The sequence below is a fragment of the Homalodisca vitripennis genome, chromosome X, assembly GCF_021130785.1.
Source record: "Homalodisca vitripennis isolate AUS2020 chromosome X, UT_GWSS_2.1, whole genome shotgun sequence".
Lineage (NCBI taxonomy): Eukaryota > Metazoa > Arthropoda > Insecta > Hemiptera > Cicadellidae > Homalodisca > Homalodisca vitripennis.
Window position 1 is genome coordinate 20,067,767 of NC_060215.1, and position 21,194 is coordinate 20,088,960.

Below are 21,194 nucleotides of genomic sequence, written 5' to 3' on the forward strand. Positions count from 1 at the left end.
ATTCAAAAAAATGTAAACACTATTTATTGCACATAATTCTAGGAAGCATTAGATATACCTACTCACAGTTTCGTAAGCTACAAATGTGTAACGTAACATGGAAATCATATACATAATACATTGTATAATTTATATTGTATCGTTGTAGGTACTCAACTTTGTGACATCAGTGGATGATGTTCTCACCTCAATAAATTAAATAAGCCAACCTAAAATAACCTTAATTTAAATAATTATAATTTAATATACAATATAAATAAACTACACATTTTTATTCATATTATTGAGAAATAAATTAATCGAATAAAACGATAGAAGTCCTAAAATCACAGTTTTTTATATAATTAGGGCTACAAACACAAAATGTAGGAGTTGGATATAAATTCACCCAACTCAAAATTAAGAAACTTCGAGAAGACAAACTCAGTTTATGTATTATATTATAAGAAATGTTAATCTGGTTTAATAAAAGCATTTAGATACTATTACAAGGCTTGACAGAAATTTATAAAAAAGTATATAATGAACTACTAAATTGATTAACTCTACACTAACGAGTTATGACAGTCTTAGTTGAATTTTAAATATTTTTTATTTCTGCTGTTTTATTTCGTTGCTATAATATTTAAATGCTATATGCTTTTCGAATTAATGCACAAAATATACAACTAAAGGTTAATAAAACCTATTTGTATTAAAGAGATCTCGCATATGGGAAGTTCAAAGTCGCGACATTTTGATTGTTCTTAAATTAGTGAGATAAGTAAGGTTTATAGAGTAATTTTCGGGCTCTAGTGTTCTATTCAGCTTTACTGTTATGACGTAACATTATGTAGAACGCACTGCGTCAGTGTCTTGAATCTAGTGAATGACAGCGACTAGATGGAATAGACTCTAACTTGTAGAATTGTTACTGTTCACTTCGACTTTGGTTACAGTTCCTTGATTGGTCCCGTTGTACTTTGATTGTCCCCAAGTCCAGAGCTTAGCCATGGCGTTTCCTTCCTCTTGGGAGTCTTTAGGCTGCTCCGTCTTCAACTCTACCACTTGGAACTCAGGCACAGAGTTGTTAACTTTCTGGGAGACGGGCCCGAAGAGCTGGTTCTCGGTCTCACGGAGAGTCTGCAGGAAGTTGTCCACGATTGAGGGCTGGTGTTGGGGGATCGTCATGTTCGGAGGCCCCTCGCGGTGGAGGTACGCCACTGGCCAGTGCATGGGGCGGTCCTGCACGTTGGGGAAGTACGGGAAGTAGTGCTCACTGCAGGGCCTCCATTGGTCTCTGTCCGCGCTACCCACGTAACACCTACACAGAGCACGAGACACTGCAGAGAGGAAGTCACAGGGTACATTCAAGTATAAAAAATATTGCCAGTTGGCTGTCGAAAAATAACCTAATGTTGAATGCTTAGAAATCCACATTTATTCAGTTTCTAACAAAAAATAAACAACACTCTGATTTGTTGGTTTACATAATTAAAACTTCACTACAACCGTCTCAATCTACGTGTTTCCTGGGTGTAACCATCGATAGTAGATTGCAGTGGCCTACTCATGTATCTGGGTTGTGTGGTAAACTGAGTCAAGCGTGTTTCGCATTGCGAACTCTGAGTACATTTATGGACAGATATGGGTTGGTGACTGCTTACTACGAGTGATTCGCTTCGTTGTTGGCGTATGGAATTGACGTTTGGGGTGGTGCCTCTCTTGCAGAACATGCATTTTTGGTCCAAAAGAGAGCTGTACGGATCATATGCAGGGTCTCAAATCTTCATTCATGCCGAGGTTTATTTAGGAATATCAACATTCTAACAATGAAATCCCTTTACATTTTTAGAGTTGTGATGTATGTGAGGAAGCATCTGTGTCAAATTCCGTCAGTAGGAAGCACTCATGCCTACCCGACAAGGCACGGCACTTGGCTTCATACTCCGTCACATCGTTTGTCCCTGCACGAGACTAGGGTGATGCACGTGGGTGTCATTTTTTATAATGCTCTCTTTCAAAATTTGAAAGATTTTTGTGAGGAGACAATTTTTAAAGGAAACCTGATGAGTTACTTAATAGTAAAGGCATTTTATAATGTAAATGATTATTCATCTCTGACAGTGGCTTTTAAATTTTAATGTAAATGATTGTTTTTGTGTGCTTATATCTTTCTTTTCAGTACTATAAAATTTGATTTTGATTTATTCTATATTGACGATTGCGATCTATTCTGTGTACCTTATGCAGTAATAAGAATTGAATTGAATTGAATAATATAAACTCTCATACTGATGGATGTAATTTTGAAACTATACGGATCTACTCATCTGTATTTGTAAATGATACACTAGTGACACGAGTATCCTTAGTTGGTGGGACCAAGCCTATTTCGCATAAGGTGCAGGGCGTAAAAAACCTTGTGTACTACAACGAGTTAACGTTTGCTACTAAACACAACGTTACACTGAGAATGTAACCTATTCTTAACTGAAAGCAAGCTAATAGCGTAATAGTATATGCAGCACTACGTCTTATTCTATAAATGAACCTCGGATAACTCGGAACATTGGATATCCGTACTCCGGATAATCGTGTTCCTAGTGTACCTTTTATGGATTTTTTCAACTTTGTTTTTGGCGATGGAAGGATTGTGAAGGAAACAGGATTTTCCGGACATTCGCAATCGTTCAGTGATCAATAACAAATCAGTAACACTACGTTTCGAGATCTGCAATCTGATCTCTTCTTCAGGTAAATAATTAAACTAACACATAACTAAAAATAAACAAATCATTCCAGAGCGTTGTGACACGTGTAAGTCAGGAATCACAACCACTATGTTGTGTCAACTTCACTAACTATAAAACATGCACATAATAAAAAAATTGATTTAACAGGAATGATAAACAGGAAATGATGTGAATTTAACTTAAACATAAAACAATTCTATTAACACAGTGATGTATTTCAACACCTTGTTCAAATAAATCAATAACTCCCGTTTAACATTACTATCTTTATTAAACATATCTCATAACATTGATAAAGATTAAAATCACCAGAACATATTATTATTGTACTAGGTGACAAGTCTTACATTGCGTCACGTAGTGTTTATTACACAACTTAACTATTCAAAACTCTGAATTAAATAGAGGAATGAATATTATGTATGAGTTTGAATGATGCATGAATATGTTTGAATGAAATAGTGCTACAACTTTACAACGGGCTGAAATAATAAAGTTTCGAGTTATGCTGGTAAACAAGAGCTTGAAACGATGTGGAGAGTTTGAACGTGGAATGAAAACGACACACAAAGATAACAATACGGACAATGTGGTGACAGCTCCAGGCTAGGACCAGTGGTATAAACAAGACCCGCGTTTTGCTCTCGACTTGTTTCTTTTTATGTGGATGGTTTGTGAGCCACACTGTTTATTTTATCAATTTCTCTTCTTGAACCACGTTTGCATAAATTATGACCATTAGCATACCAAAAGTTTTAAAATGCTGACTAATATTAAGTTTTTAATCTGTAAAAACACACGATTTTAATAAATACTATATTATACTAAGTCTAATTATTAGATTTTGTTCATTCGTCCATACTTATACAAGGTATGTTTTTAACATTAGTTACTTTGGCTTGTTATGATAAATTTAAATTTTTTATATTGTTGTATAACCTAAAGACCAAATTTCAACAAATATTAGCTTCATTTTCAAAATGGCTACCTCTACAATCTTTAAACATAAATATCTATTTAAATACTACACATGGCAAAAGATTTACAGCTATTACGTTTTATTTAGAGAGCTTATTAAAGCAGCTAAAATTTAATCAGCTGATTTTGGGGCTCACTAGCAAAGCTGTCACAAAATAAAAGTTAATATTGTTGGGTACTCAGATTTGTAAATATGAATTATCTTGCTTATTTATGAATAAATTTCCATTAAAAATATATATTTGGATTTGTAATTTAAGTGTCTAACAATAAATAAAACATACTGATCTACTCGCAGATTTTAAGTTTAAAATGTTTTTAAAAAACCTCACTTTTCTCTTCAGGTTATAAAGCTAAATACTAAATTTTAATTTTTACAAGATGTTCTCAAATTAAAAATTGTTAAGTGAAAGAAATGGTGGCTGTAATTATTGAGATTTTTGAAGTATAAATATTATATTTTGATTTGTCTTTGGTCCAGGAATAATATCTGAAATTGTTGGTAGAAAATTCTGGGAGAAGCTGTATATTATATGGCGTCATATTTGTTCAAGACTATTAACTATCGACAAGAATTTAAGACTCACAAAGCTGAACATTTTGTACTTAAGGATATTCAAGAATGGTTAAGATTTGTGAAACTTGCATACCTTAAGATTTACCATAAACTATCTATAGAATAGAATCCTAGGCTGTGTTCTGGTTATAATACGAGTAACTGTCTGCATATTGGAGACAATAGAATTTTATGAGAAAGTATCAAAGAGTCATTTATTGTTTGGAAATGGTTACCGTAGGTTCACCCATACACACCTGCACAAGAAACAAACATAATGATAACAAACATCCATTTTGATAAATGCCTCTAAAGATATCAATATGAGAAATCATAAACCTCATAGAGTTGGCGTCCTCATGGGCTTCGATAGAATAATTCTTTCACTGGTTTTGGGTGTTTGTTATACGTAATTCTTAGAATTTTAACTGATCATAAATAAATTTGACGAACCACGACATGTACCTTCGACTGGGGGGCAAATACCTATTAGCCGAGATTATACTGACGATACTGTGGATTGCAGTGAGAAAGAATGTCGTTCCTGAAAACCATGTAAGTGTTCCTTGCACCCGTTACCAACTTTCTTTGTTCGAAGTTTGTTTTTGACGATGGACGTATTGTGAAGGGAACAGGATTTTCCAGACATTTGCCATCATTCAGTGATAAAAAAAATCAGTAACACTGAGTAAAATCAATCAGTAAAACTAGTTACCAGCTTGTCATCACCGCTCACACAGCAATCTATATACATTCCTCCTCGAAATGTATATAGACGCTGTTATGTCTAGGTTATGTCACCTTATTTAAACTCCATAATGTTTTCTGAATTGATTAAAACATTCATCCATCTGGATGATTACTAACCAATTACATCGTGAAGCTGATATTTTTGTATTTTTGAGAAGCGGTTTAGATCCAAAAGGGAGTACACCTTTGCCAATTCAATCCAAGGTGTTCCATAAACCAGAATCTAAGTTCTAAATAAAAAAATGTGTAGATTGATGGGCCTAGTCATTCTCGAAATAGTTAGCGTATTTTTTTGAAAGCTTTAATCCCTATTACATTTTTTTAAATTGCTAAGTACATACTTTCTCCTAATCACATAAGTAAACAGTCATGTAATAAGCCACTGTAATGCTTATACTCAGTGATTGAAAGACATTTAACTACTTTTGGTTTATAACAGATTAAATAGAAAAATGAAGTTACAGTGATTGTTTTATACATCACTTAAGTTATTCCATATCTATTCAAAACACCATTTACGTAGGTTCGTATTGATTGAAATTAATTTAATCATACGTGGGTTGTTTGCGGTGTTGCAGTTTATAGAGGCAAACTGCAGTGTTGTTGAAAGCTACTCAACAGTTCTGTATTTTTTAATTTAGTGAAAAACATTAGAGCTACAAGGGTTGGTATTTAAATGTTCTTGAAAACTATTGTAAAAGAGGTGTTTTTGTCGAAATTTGACAGTTTAAAATGAGGAGAGTTTGGATTTAGCAAATATTGTTCCAACAGTAAAGACATGTGAATAGACGCGGAAATGTGCTAAGCATATTTCTCCGTTAGAAATTTTTGACTGCGTTTGTCATGAAATATCGATTTACTAATTAGAAGTGAGAAGCATCACAAGTCTGCCAACTTCCCCACATCAAACCTGAAATGGAAGACAAAAATGACCCCAGGTCTTGGTGTTATTCAGGAAAAGTTAACACTAACCATTATATAAACCAAGGATTCATCTTGGGGTGCGTGTGTCTTATTAAATATAAATGATATAATATATCTACCCATAAAATAGTTTGAGATGATTGTACTCAAACAAATACATGGAGAAAGATTTAAAACTAAATAGTTTTTCGGTTTGAACTCAGTGTAAACAACTGTTCTGAAAATATATGCAACAATAATAGTTGAGGTAATTCTGAAAGTAGCCGAATCCGCAATCATTGGCTTTCCTCAAATGGTCAGATTGACCAATCCTATAGCAAGATTACACCGGATATTTAGTCCTTGTGTCATCTTAGAAAGTACTGCTCAGATGATGCATTAAAATTACTTACTACGGAATCATTCACCAAGATATTTCTTACGGAATTAGAATTGAGGGCATCTGTGCCAAATACAAATTAGTCAGAGTTGATAGGCTCTAAAGGAATTTACCAAATAATTGCAAAGTAAAATCTGAGAACCGAGTCTCAATACATTGAGAGAGTTAAAGTTACAGTTTGTCTTGCCTTTGTATCCTTAAGGTGTTACTATACTGCTGGACCAAGTGTATTTATGAAATAAGCTAAGGACTTGTATTACTAGAAGCCAGGGGAAGGCGCCTAGAGAATACATAACGACGGTCTTTGAAACAGTTACATGTCCATACATGTTGAACTCAGGATTATAAGCAGACTTCGTGAGGATATACAGGGTGTTCATTTGAAAACTTCAAACTCGTATTAAAATACTTATAGCTTATAAGTAATAACTTAAGTATCAACATTCTGTAAACGGGAGTGTATAGAACTAATTGAGGGAACACGAACCAGACAAACTTTTAGAAAGGTTAGGCAAGAATTTGAAAATTGAAGTTTACAAAGGATTTACAACAGTATTCCGTGAGTAATTTTGTTGTTATTAGTAGTAGTAAAGTAGTTTGTAGACTAATATAATTGTTGTGTAATCAATTAAATTATTTGCTACTTATATAAAACTGCTTGCCCGATTTCAATTCTTGTACCAAAATACAGAATTTTTATGAGCTTCAATTTGAGTGTTACAAGGTATTAGTTACCATTTCAAAATTTTAGCTTTGGTTACGGGGGGGCGTGGGGGTGGGCACCCCCATTTTGAAAATAATATTTTTTGTTCTCCCAATTAGTAGTACTATACACTCTCGTGTACAGAATTTTTATGCTTGGGCTATAAGTCTTTTAATACGAGTTTGAAGTTTCCAAATGAACACCCTGTATAAAAATCAATTGTAATCAGCCAGTTCAAAGCTTGCCTTAGTAATGCTTCTACATCTGAGACATTCACTTAATTGATGAGTTCAATTTTACAGTTCATTTTACAGAATATTATAAAAGATTATACTAAATATTTAATTTCATACTAAGCTAAAGTCGTATTTAGTATAAAACCCAACATTGCAGTAGAAGTGTTTGTATAAATGGTATTAAATACTTTTTAAATGTTTTAAAATTGTATAACGTGCAATCTTCGTTACCATGGATAGTTGTATCCTTGAGAGTATCCACAGTAATGGCCAGACCTACAGCAGTAGTCCCAGTCTCCTCCTTCCAGAGGACACGTCCAGATACCGACTTCCCAGTTCATGGTACATACCGTTCCAGACTTGCAGGGTCGTCCGCTCACAGTGAACCTCTGCCACGTCTCACCTACAGGACAGAAAGTCAGAGAGTTTACAGTGCAGTTGGATCAGCAGTAAAACATAACTAACTCGTAAAATACCGAATACCAGTAACTGATAAAACATGATATTTATTTATTTATCAACGGTAATATACCATTTTACAGATAAAAATATTAAGATGGCAATACAAATTATAGAAAAACAAGACAAAGGTATCAATAAAGAACAAAACAATAACATGTTGCAAGCATGTCAACCAACAATAAGCTAAATCAATAAGCAAACTTAATAAACTAAAACAAAAATTCAATAACCAACCAACCAATTTTTTTTTTTTTTTTTGTCAACCAACAATAAGCTAAATCAATAAGCAAACTTTTTTTTTTTGCGTTGGGGTATTGGGGTGGATTCACAGATCCTCACACGTCAACCTGAGCTTATTGTGTGCCCCTTTGATGTTAGAGGGGTAAGCCTATCTTTGTGCCCTTAATTAGGCTAAGAAGCTTTTCCCCGATACTAGCATCTGGTTCGTAGCCTGGTTGTTTATCACCGAAAAGAGCCCTTCTCCTTGCTCCCAGTCTCTCACAGTCCAGTATTATGTGTTTTGCAGTCTCTTCAGACTTATTGCAGAGTCTACACTCCGAGTCCTCATTTCGTAAACCTAGAGTGTTTAGGTGTTTCCTGAAGTGGCCGTGTCCAGTGATCAAGGCAATCACTTGCTTAACCCGATCCCTGCCCAGCCCCATCAGCCATCTGGTGAAGCCGGAGCTAGAATCAGTGAGCAGTCTTTTGCCGAGTGCTTGTCCTTGGTAACTCTGCCACCGCAAGCGGTGTGTCTTCCTGGACCATTTGTTTATACTTTGGTAAGCGGCTGACTTGCTTATACCACAACTCGGTTCTGGACCGGTGTATGGCATGCTTTCTCCGCTTTTGGCAAGCCTGTCGGCGTATTCGTTGCCACCTATGCCTGTGTGGCCCGGTACCCAACCAAGACGCACAAAGTTGCGTGATCCAAGCTTGCAGAGAGTGTTAAAGCACTCCCAAACAAGCCTGGATGAAATGCATAAGCAAACTTAATAAACTAAAACAACAATTCAATAAATAGAGGTAATACGAGGAAAGCAATATAAATAATAATAACAATAACAGTATTAACAATAAGGTATTAAAAGATACTACAGATTAACATATATTCAATGCCTATGTTAAATTGCAAAGATGTACTGAATGAACTACTTAGTTTCACTGAGAAAGACTGGCAGAAAAAGCCACAACTTTAACTCCCTGTCAGGTTGAAGTTATGAAAAGGGTTACCTTAACGTTTCCGTATTTTAGAAACCTGTCCCAAAACCCCATAAGCTATCGTAAAATCCTGTACACAGTGTTCCAAAATTTCTGCACACTGAAGGGATCTTGGAAACTATAAGACATTTAAGAAAGATTAAATGAACAAAGTTGTGCGTATAACAAGACCAACACATTGATGTGGTTAAGTTAATTATTGGTTGCGTTGTTCACTCACTGCGCTCAAAATACTGCTTTTGGTTCAAATATTCAAATTGTCACAGCTCTCTTAGTACCCATAATAAACGTGTTTTACGTGAAATTTCTTCTTGTTTTAAATATTTTATTGTAAAAGATGTTGCATGACCAACAAGCATATTGTGTAGGGTTCAAGTTCAGTGTTTTAATACAACGACACTTTTGAGGATTTCGTCAAATAATTCCGAAACCACCGCTTTTTTATGGTTGTTTAAAGGGAATCTTATTATACTGTTTAGATCATTGGCAAACCTGACTGATATTTCACTGCACATAATGTTACAATCAGGTGTTAAAAGAAACACAGAAATTATGTAACAAGGTTAGTCTAAAAATGACGATTAAATTTCTTAAATTGATTAGCATAGTATCATATTAGTATTAAATTGTATCATATTTTATAATATTATACAAATTAAATAAAATCTTTTCAACAACCATACGAAAATGGGGTTTTATGATTAATTTGACGAAACCCACAAGTAAAGTACAACATATATGGTGTATTTGAAACCATACACAAATACTTTTTATGATAAAGTAAAAAATAGGTCATTGCATGTAAAAAAAAGATTTGAACCATACACCTCATGCTTGCTGGTTTTCAAAAATTGTTCATTAAGATCTTCAAAAACTAGAAGAACTTTCATGCAGATTTCATGTAAAACACGTTTCATTGTGGGTACTAATAAGAGAGCTGTAATAGAAATGTTTGACCAAAAAAACTTTAAGAGCGCAGCGAGTGAACGACGCAACCAGTAGTTAACTTAACCACGTTGATTTTTTGGTCTTTATATTAAGCACATTTTTGTTTCATTAATCTTTGCTGAATCTCTTAGAATAGTTTCCTTCCTTTAGTGTACATAAAACTTGGAACAGACTGCATTTGTTCTATCCTTTGCAGTAATAGTATGAGACTTAATATTATATTAATAGCAAATATTCAACTACTTTGTTTTATATTTATGGCTTTTTAATATTTAGGAAAAAAATAGCCTTAGGATGGCGATTTGAGGACAATTCAGTACCATTGCAGACTGTCGGGGCGGTGACGCATGTCCACTGGCCAGGTGTTCTTGGCAGCCACATATTCCCAGAAATAAAAGCAGAAGGCCACTTTAATGGATTTCCCCCACCGGAGGGGCCGCGAGCCAGATGGGTCTTGTTATGGTCTTGTTCGCCGGGCACGTACAAAGCCGGATGTGTCATAAAGAATAAGCTCTCGATCACGTACTGTACTTAAACATGATGCTTTTATCATTTTATGGGTTTCAATTTAGACGTGGTGTTTTCTTTAGTATTGTCTGCAAGAACGATGGACAATTGGAAACGCTTACACAATTTACAAACTACCAATAGATTACTCAGCAGGGATCACTTCTGGCTGGTGTATACCTTCCAGTTGAACCTACCACTAGCACAGCAAAACCCGATGTGGCACTTAAATCTGGGCAACCTTATGGATTTCCAGGAGCGGCACATCACTAACCGCAAATGTAGAGATTCTGGGGTGCAAGGGTATTCGATAGGTCTAGTCTACTGCGGGAGATGACTGTTGGAGTTGGTGGGGTTTGTTTCCTAATCTCAGACGTTCTTCCTAGCCTAGACAAGGGTATACCACCCCCTACCTGCTTTGACTGGAAGGGCTGGTTCAGAGCTGGCCTCCCCTTCTTCCGGGGGGACATGACTTTGAGATTAGTGCCCTAATTCTTCCTCATGGATCTCGATAGGAGGCGGCCCCTACCCTCTAGCCTTTCTCATCCTGAATACCTTGTCACTTCGGAAGCAGCGGTAAGATTCTTACAGGACTAAGTGCAATTTATAAGCTTCTTGTCCTAAGAAATAAAAAAACCTACCAATAGATGAAAATAATTTAGCACATATCCTAATTAATGCTACGTATACACACATAATCACTCTAGCACATGCCTAACCAGCTTGTGATGTATTAAGGCTGAAACGTTTTTCCTCCATTTATTCTAGATCTTTGATGACAAAAGAGCATGTTAGAGAGTGTTACATTGTTGTGAACTTGGTAATCATACCTCGATTTAACTGTAAACGTAAAGTAATTGTAATTAAAACTAATAATAGGCTTACTGGTGGGTGGTGGGGTGCCGCTGGGAGTGGGAGGTGTCCCCGCGGGAGGTACATAACACCTGGCATCTGCAAAGTCCCAGGAGAACAACCAGAAGTCCCCTCGGTCCTGGGAAAAGTCATGGCCTGGCCGCAGATCCCGGAGTTCGATGGCACTTAATTCACAAGTCGTGCCCCTGAGCAAACAATTCCTCACATCAAATTTGGCTCATCTAATTCTATATTTATTGTTCATATATATATCCTTCAGAGTTGTTCAAACATACTGCAAATACCATTTTTCATTATGTATTGCCCATTAAAAAGATTCTTACTGCCAAATAAACATGTGACCACCGTTGTCCACGTTTGGTTTCACTTACCCTTGTTAGCGTTTCATGACAATATCACCATACAACCGTTGAATGTAACACAAAACCACTGCATAAGAATAATCGCAAAAAAGAAAAGATATGAATCTCCATTAACCATTCATAAATATCTTAGAATATTACCACTAAAATATTGATTTTTCTTCCAAGTATTAAAGCTTTTCTATGAGAAAAGTGGAAACAGGAAAGACACAGTTTACCAAAGAACAAGAGGTGACATACTGGGGCTGTACATAAGACCGAAGGTAAATAAGTCAATTTTCAAAAAAAGCATTTCTTTTTTTGGTCCAACATTTTTTAATATTTTGGCCTTTCAAATAAATAATTTTCTAAATAGACAGAATTTTGAGCATAAATTGAAAAATTGGCTTTTATATTTGGTTAATATTAATAACTTTTTTCAAATTTTAAGTCAATATTCAAAAGTAAATACCAAACTTTATACAAACAAAAAACAACTTTTATATATTATTATTATTTCCTTTGTTTTATAATAACAACAAAGACAAATTGCATATTTTGAAACTGTGGATCATTTTGAATTTAGTGGTGTGTGTATTTAGATATATATATATATATATATATATATATATATATATGGTGAGATAAAATTCTATAGGCTCTGGTTACAAATGTCTAATAGAGCTATCAAATATTAGAAAACCCATTGGTAAAGAATTTACAAAAGAAAATACCTACGGATTCATGTCCTCCAATAGTAAAGTAAGGCCGTTTAGAGAACCCTCCTCCCCTTTATAATCCATAACTGCCTTTTTACCTGTAGCTGAGGGAAGCGCAACGGAAAATTGACCTCTGCCGTGCCCTGGTACACTCTGCTCTGCACTCAGCCTCCGAAGTCACATAGACCGAGTTGTAGATGGCGTTCGGCATCAGGCGTGCCGGAAGGTTGTAGCTTACGTAGCAGACTGAAACACATGCGAATTATATTAAGTGCCTTTTCTAGTATAAATTTTACTTTTACTCAAATCCTCTGAAGCTCACATGCATTATAAAGTTATAAAGGGGTTCGTTTTGAAAGTCCTCATGGCTGACATTTTGTCATCTCTTCAGACGAACGTGGACTCTGAAAAGATTCTAGGGGGAAAGTCTGTGACAGTGTCAGATTTAAAACACACTAAGCGGAAGGTGAAATGGAGCTGATGGTAACATTCGTATTGAATCAACCCTGCCCACATACTTATTACGCATTAAAACGTTGGTCACTTGGTATCAGGCAAAATTCACCTTTGAAACATGTTATTTGCTCAAAAATTATTTGCTTGTTCCGGTTCCAAAGCCTAATCTAACGGTTTTCAAACATTTTTTACTTCTAATGATCCAAGATTGTTTAATCTTATTTAAGTTAAAATAGATCATTTAGCACAATTAAATCGTTTTGTTTAGTTTAAAAATGTTTTTATTTTTGTTGGATAATTGCGAGTAATTTCTGAGAATTTTTGAATTAAATAATGAATAATGTGTATATTTTAGTTCGTTTTTTACCTTATATAGTTACCTTGGATGTTCCATTTTATTTCACAATTATTGATTTTCATTTTTGTTGTAAGTTCTTTTTCATTGGTAAGTTTACATTTAGTTTGGTTGAAGATTATATTATTACTCAATTATTTTTTTAGTTTTTAAAAATTTCATCGGTGGTTTTATATTTTTTTATGTTTTTGTTTTGCATAAATCTCTTGTAAATTTTGTTAATACTGTGAAATAAAATCTTTTTAATTACATGAAATGAATGAAAAATATTTCCCAATTTGTTAAATACCTAGTAACGGTGTACTGAATATTCAACAGCTAGAGAAAACAAATAAAACTGCAAGAGAAAGATCCTATTATTTATAAATCAAAATCGCTAGACATATATAATGAACAGAAAACTACATGGAAAAAGATAAAGTAACAATAATATTTACAATGTTATAAGAAAAAAGTAAGACTATAAGTAGCAGAAAAAGGACGTGAACAAATATTTCATAAAGTTATGTGTATACACTACAGCATGCTATCATCTGTATACGGTCTCACAAATCCATTTTCCCTCTGCATTCTAGTTTAAATGTACACATATTTTCTCTCTTACCTCTACACATATTCAAATATAATCTGCTCTCCAAAAAACATTGCCTAAACTACTACACATTTCAGTAATATATACAAAAGGTTAATATATCACCGGAAATTACTGGATTTCGAGATTAAAATTTAAATTCAGTGAATTTTCACAAAAAATAACAATATCCTCTGTTTAATTTTCTTATAAAAGTTCTTGTATCTTTGTGTGCAATCGTATTCTTACCGAAATTTTGCAATTTATGCTAGCAACTATATTACCAAAGTTGCTAATACATAATGTAGTGATTATCAAAGCTAGACAACTTCACCTTTACACTTAAGTCTATAATTAAGCTCTGGCTTTCTTATGGCAGGTTTATGACGGAAATGCAGCTTACCTTGTCAAGAAAAAGGCCAAAGTGGAAAACAAAAAATACAACAACCATATTTCAATACTAGTTCTTGAGAATTTATAAATCAATACACTTCAAATCATATTCTTGGCAAAAATTATACAAATAGCTTTTGTCAAATACAGATTTATTGTAAAAGATTAGAGTCCACCAACGAACGCATGGTACTATATCCATTTCATGGCTCTATCCCTACAAAATAAGCGATCGTCATGAGCACTTTCCAATGAAAGTAATAAATGAGATCAAGATTGGTATTCTCAAAAGATTTGAACTATTAAAATATTAAGTATTAGGTTCTAGCTGATAATGTAACTGAAAAAGTAGTTACAAAATATTTTTGATTTTAAAATCTTATTTCTATGCTTACTATTTGCAAGGCAACCAGCAAATATTTTAAGTTATTCATGTAGGTATTTGTAAGTTAGTATGTAAATAAATGTATTATTTATGAAAATATATTATGCCTTTTTTGCAATAATCTCTGCAGTTTATAAAATGAATTTAAGCTTTTACTCTTTAGCATGGTATTTGCGCTATTATAAATTTTAAAATATTGATAAATAATAAAAACGAGTCTTAAAAACAGTTCTGAATTATATTCATAATATTAGCGAATTATTTCATACCCCCCATATCATTCCAAGGGTTTTGGCTAAGCGTTAGCGAACATTTGTACACTGTAGGAAAATAAATTTGTAAACTAGCTCTGTACACCCACAAGATATTAAAACTCGTGACATATTAACACATGTAGCCTCACACAACTCCAATTTAGAGTGACATGGTGCGTACATTATTATTTAAACACTGATATGAAATTAAATTCAATAAAAAAATCTTAATGTATTTTGTGTTAAGGTACTGTCGAGTAAAATTTAATATGAAAAATTTAAATATTGCATGAAATGTCATTTCATGAACAAGAATGACTTCTATGATGCGTCACTTTTGTGTCAACTTCATTTCTATATGATTGTCTATATGCCTGTCCGGTGAACGTCTAAAGAACGGAATGAGCTAGAGTGCAAATTTTGCATGCAATATCTGTGAGGTCTGTTTTCAGACACGTGATGAGGCTTAATTCTCTTGTTTACTATTACGGAGAAAGCCCAAGTCAATATTTTATAAAGTATTAGAAGATAAAGCCAACACAATACTTCATAAAATACTAAGGGATAAACCCAAACAGTAGTCCATTATTTTCAAGTTAAACAGTGATTGCTAGAATGCAGGTTATGCGGACAGTACAGCGCATCCGGTCGATTGCGAGTAAATATAGCTTCAACACGCGATTGAAAAGTCAATATTCATCATAAAAGATGTAGTTGGGAATTCTTAATGAGCCCTGTCCAAGCTATCCAAGACGAATGGCTGAATTATTCATTGCTGAACTTTAAGCTCATTATCTTATTCCTAGTCCCAAGCAATATTTTACCTTGATATGGCTCAATATCGTATCGATAATATTAACTGGAACTTTTATTTTTATATCAAGTAACGCTTGTTACTGAAACAACGTGATTTACTATTTCCACCTGCCATTACATGTATGAGAAATACTTTATTCACTGGTACGTAAACTGAAAGTCGCTTTTTTATAAAATTGGCATTTCAAAATATTTCCTTCCATGATAAAATTAGGATTTTTCAATAATACGCCATAAACATCGTTCTGCTTATAACATCGCTATTCAACGGTCTTCAGTTAATTAGATCCTTTATGATAATCTAGAAAACACTTATAAGTGTTTTCTAGACAGTTTGCCAAATTAATAAATTAATTTGGCAAACTGTTAAAGTATCGCTTTTTTATTTCGCGCGTTTCTCTTAAAACAAGTAATACTAATAGTTTATGACGTTATAGCACTGATTTATACAGAGGTTTATTAAACATTAAGGATTGAGATTTTCCAAATGCGGAGTTTTATAATTACTTTTTCCTATAATACTCTTAAGTGGATAAAAAAGTTTTTTTATGAAGTTTGCAGGTTCAAAAACATAAAACCCTATCTTTTCTAGTACTATTCAAACATTCTGATGGTGACTTTGGAGTCAAGTTTCAATATCATACTCGAAATGTACATATAAGGTGGAAATAGTTTGAATTCCTCTAGACGTCTCCGTGTTCAATCCCACTTATTATTCAAAATTAATGTTTTCAGTTCAATGGCTAATTCTTACAGTCAACCACTATATAATTAATCTATCTGGCTTTACTTTATATGGTAGTAAAATTTTTATTATAACGAAATCCTATTCAATTTAAAAGATCACTGAACAGTTTATACAACCGTCGTTTCTTACCTCTACATTTTTAACCTCGATGTAGGTTTGACGATAGAGCACAATTATTATCTGGTAATGAGGAATACAATATTCTTTTATAAATGTGAGGCTTCTAGTAAAACTGTGTTAGGACGAAATTAATTGTATTAGTTAGATATAAGTAATTATATCCTGCATATCTCCAACAACGGAGAATTGTATTAAATGTAATATTTAATTAATGAAAAGTTGAGTTTCTTTTATTTTAGCCATCGTTATTATTTCAACACTGCAATTCTATTAGTAAAATCTGTAAATAATTATATTCCAATTTTCGTACACAAAACGAAAAAATACTCCGCTAACAATTGTTTTTGTTTTTATATTACATATTCAGCTGATAGAGGGCCAACGTTAAGAAAATTATAAACATCTGCCTCCAACAGTCTAAGAAGAGCTAGACATTGCCTATAGTATTAGCAAAAAGGGATTGCAACAGAATGGCCATGTACGTCTCGCACGAACGACCTCTCCCCCCCCCCCACTCAAAAGAGCGCAGAGGGTGGAGCCAGCCCAGAACATGTTTTTCGTCCCGGGTTATTAAGTAACTCATGACTAACCCTCCAACTGTTGTTCATCAAAATTTTGATGGACACAACCCATTGTGGACAAACATTCCCTTGCATAATCACTCATTACAGTATATTCCGGCAACGTATCGATTCGATTCATGTACCATTGGATTCGGGAAAAAAAAAAGCCTAAGGAATACTATAGTTTTATTCCTCTTTGTATTGTAGTTGCAACGTACCAAGTTCGTAGTTTTGAACGTAAAAGAAGATGATGCAATTCATTGTGACCGCCATGTTGTCGATGCCGTCTGAGTTGTTGATGTGACGAGTCGTGTTCATTAGTAAGTTTTAGTAGGTTTATTTGTGTTGTGTTTAGTGTGTGGTGAACTGTTAAATATTGCAGTAGTGCAAATAAATATATTTTAGAATAAATAAATTTCTCGAAAATTTTTCGCAAAAGTTTTGAGTAATGACAAAATGAAACTTTTTTCGACTCTTCAAAAAAAAAAGTTATGGAATTTATTTTACTACTGCTGTATAGTTTACTTCATTCTGAGTAATAAAATATGCAATATAACATGTATTGAAGTAAAACTGTATTAGTAAAACTTGTATTAGCAAACTCTTACATATACACCCTATTTTCACAATTTATGCGCATCGCTGCTTTTTGTTATATAGTGTTATTATAGTTTCATAAATTTGTATAATGCTTATGTGTTTCTGAAACTAGAATAAATTTGACACAGAATGGCTATCTCACTTTTGTAGTTTTCTTACTATAACTTGGTTTGCTAGGTATGGTCCCCCCCAAATTAAAAAAAAATGTAAATTTTGAATTTCATGGAAACAAATTTTTAGTAAACATTTTTTTAAGGTCAAATTTAAATACTAATATTATTATATGTTTAATTCTGAACACAAAAATATATACTTCTATATATATTACTTTTAATTTATATTTTTAATAAATTTTTTTTTAAACCCTTGCACGAGGCTCGAAAACAGGCCGCCACTACAGGAAAAAATGACCACCAGTTGGAGGGCTAAGCAATACTCAATACTGTGACAACGTCAGTGTATTATACGTTGTTTAGTATCATTTTTCTCATTATGATGTTTGCTAGTTATATATACTAATACCTTTAGGATAGCATTTGTTTAACCTTTTATTTTGGAAACCGATCCAAACCCCTGCACTTGTATGTGTGTAGTATCTGCACATTACTACTTAAGCTTACAGAGGCTGTAGTTCTACTCAAAACTCCTTCACCAACGCAGAAAACATAAATCTAAGGGCACTTCTTAAAAAAAGGTGCAAGTTATTACAAAATTACTATAAGACGTTATACAACTTACATTCATCCAGTGGCCTGGTTGAGAATCCTGAAGTATCCCCATAAGCCGAGGGTGGTAGGTACATTTGTGGACCAGAGGTACCAAACCATGGTTGGGAAGAAGTGGACACCTTGCCTCCACCCCCAGCCGTGTGGTCACCATAATATAAAGAATTGCCTGGGGCAGTGCCGAAATTTGTAGGTGGAAACTTAGGTGGTGGGTAATGATGTGATGGAGATTTGTGAGAATGGCCAGAACCAGCAGACGAAGGGAAGTGGGCGTGGCCAAGCCCGGTAGAGGGGGTATGATGGGCGTGACCAAGCCCAGTGGAGGGGGTGTGATGGGCGGGGCCAGAGCCCGTGGAGGGAGGAAGGTAAGCATGGTAAGGCCTGTCGAGTTCACAACCGTGTCCATAACTCGCACGATGATATAACTCGCAGCCAGGATCATCAACTAGGTGTTTCCCAGGGTTCATCTCTGGTACAGGCCAATCTGTCAAGCGGCAATTTTCCGGTGTTTGTCCTATGACAGGAGGACTGTATCTGTAATCATACACAAAAACTGAGTTTGTGGATAAGAAGTAGTGTTGTGATGTATGTCTGTTAAGGTTATGGCTTACAAGAGACATTTGAGTTTCACCTTACTGTATGTGGTATCCGTTGCACAGATGATAAATCATGACATGGAGGAGGTTTTACAAGGTTCAGGGGATTATTTCAAGAAGTTCTGAGGTCCGGCGCTAGTGCTGCGTCACGTATCTCTAATTTCTACCGCTTGACTATTTACTACCAGAGCCTCCCCACAGGTCAGTCCGAGCGATCATTGTTTCCATGTCTCAATTAATAGCATTGTGTGAGTTATCTGTCATATACCTATAATACAACCTAAGCTTTCACTAAGAATATAAATGTTTAGTGCAATAAATGTTTCTAATGAAAAATAATGTAGGATACGTCTTATCATAACAACGATTGTTCTTACAAATGTTAGTATTAAAATTAAGTTCATATAAAACAGGATAAAAAAATATTGTGGCCATTGGCAAAGTCCATATTCAAATTTCTATTTCAACCTTAACATAACTTAAAAATATAGATAATAAAACAATTTTCCATATAACTTTTTTTGTTTTTCTTAAGATAGATTCGCAAATAATTCTAAATAGGTTACAAATTGTTTATAATATATTTAATTGGCAAAAATAAAAATACACTACAATTGTAAATGCTACGTTTATGGAGAAAATTGTTTATGAGATGTTCTGGCTTATTCGTGTATTTTATGAGGTAATTACAAAAAACTACTCGGCTTTTTTAGTATATATCAATATTATAGTTCTTAGGCTTTCGTGTTTCTTACTTTTTAGGCGGCGCAGGTTTTGACCATTTAACATTGGAAATTAATTCGGAAACATTTTTTAAGACATTAACTAAATTCTTGAAATTCGACCTTCCTGTAAAGAGTCATTGACATCCTCAGTGAGCAGATGTCAACCCGAAACTACCAGTAATACACGTTTGGTTATACAGGTGAGTTATAGTGTGGATTTTAACGTAGTTGGCTACAGCTTAACCATTCAACTACTAATGTAACAAAACCGTTAACAATTTGATTCCCAGCTTTTTGAAAATAACATGCTGTCCTCGTAGTTATTTATATGGTTTCTTTTATTATATGTAGATAGCAGTAGAGACTTCCCAACAACTTAACAGTGTTTCAACGCAGTGTCAACTAGAAAATAAATGGCAGTCATAAATTTCATTACATTATTTTTAAGAATATTAGGTTTTCCGATATTTACTATTGTATACGTTATAAAAAAGTACTAAAGGTGTTATACTTATTTGTATCATATAACAATGGCAAATGTCCTAAATCCTACTATCCTTTCAAATAATCCACTGTCAGTAACAAACTTTAACCTTATTTGTGTAAGGGAATAACGGTTGTCAAATAACAATAGTTACACATTTAAAAAATGTTGCTCTAAAAAACAGAAAAAAAACAAATAAATCTTATTTTATGTTATTGGCGTGGACTATGAAGGTACAAAATTATATATGCAAACGGAATTAGTTTTATAAAAAGGTTATAAGATATTTTGTTCATCTCCTATTCTTAACCGTACATATTATTTATTTCTTGAAACATTTTAATACTTTCCATTAAATATCTCAGAAAATCAATATCTTCTAGAAATATGAATGTTGGAGAACTGATTTCCGCATCAGACGAGGAAGCCAAAATTGATTATCGAGGGGGAAGATTTCCATATTTTAATATATGTTACTTACCGGTGGTTTAATATAATATTATGGGCTTAATCCTAAACTAGACAGGGTAAATTAGGTATTGAACGTTTTGGAAAAAGTTAAGTAATAATATCCGAAAGTGATTATGGTCGTGTAAAGTGAAAATAGCTAACGTTAAAAATTGCGTGATGGTTTTTAGTAAAGCTTAAAACTGATACAAACCAGAGTTAAAATACATATGATTAAACTCAAAGTATTGTATTACATTAGTACACATTGAGTAATAAATAAACTAAACTAAACACTTATGCAACTGACAAATAAGATAAATATTGAAAATAATTATAGACTATGTTAAATTGAAAACCCCATTCAATTGGAAAGCAATTCCCTAATCTTCCATCTAATTTACTTATTTAATACTGTGTAAAACAAAAACTGTCCTAAAAATAAATATATATTCATATTAAAAATGTGATTTTCATATTATTGTATAAATGACCAAATTCTACACGTTATATAATGTTTAAATTACAAAAATATCCAAACTGAAATGAGACATTGCAATTATCTCAAAAAGGGAAAGTCTTTTTGCTAAGCTACATTACAAGTTCTAAACACGATGCTTGTAAAGT

The 21,194-nt window shown here is 33.7% G+C and overlaps 1 protein-coding gene across 1 annotated transcript in view; it reads right to left on the reverse strand.

Moving 5' to 3' along the window:
• Window positions 1–712: 712 nt before the first annotated feature.
• Window positions 713–21,194, reverse strand: part of LOC124369385 — a 153,383-nt gene continuing 132,901 nt past the window's right edge. Inside the window, exons 9-13 of the mRNA XM_046827384.1 lie at window positions 18,329–18,849; window positions 12,428–12,575; window positions 11,282–11,454; window positions 7,493–7,664; window positions 713–1,303 (exon numbers count right to left, since the gene is read on the reverse strand). Of these exons, the coding sequence (XP_046683340.1) occupies window positions 895–1,303; window positions 7,493–7,664; window positions 11,282–11,454; window positions 12,428–12,575; window positions 18,329–18,849 (1,423 nt within the window). The 3' untranslated portion in view covers window positions 713–894. The remainder of the gene's footprint in view (window positions 1,304–7,492; window positions 7,665–11,281; window positions 11,455–12,427; window positions 12,576–18,328; window positions 18,850–21,194) is intronic.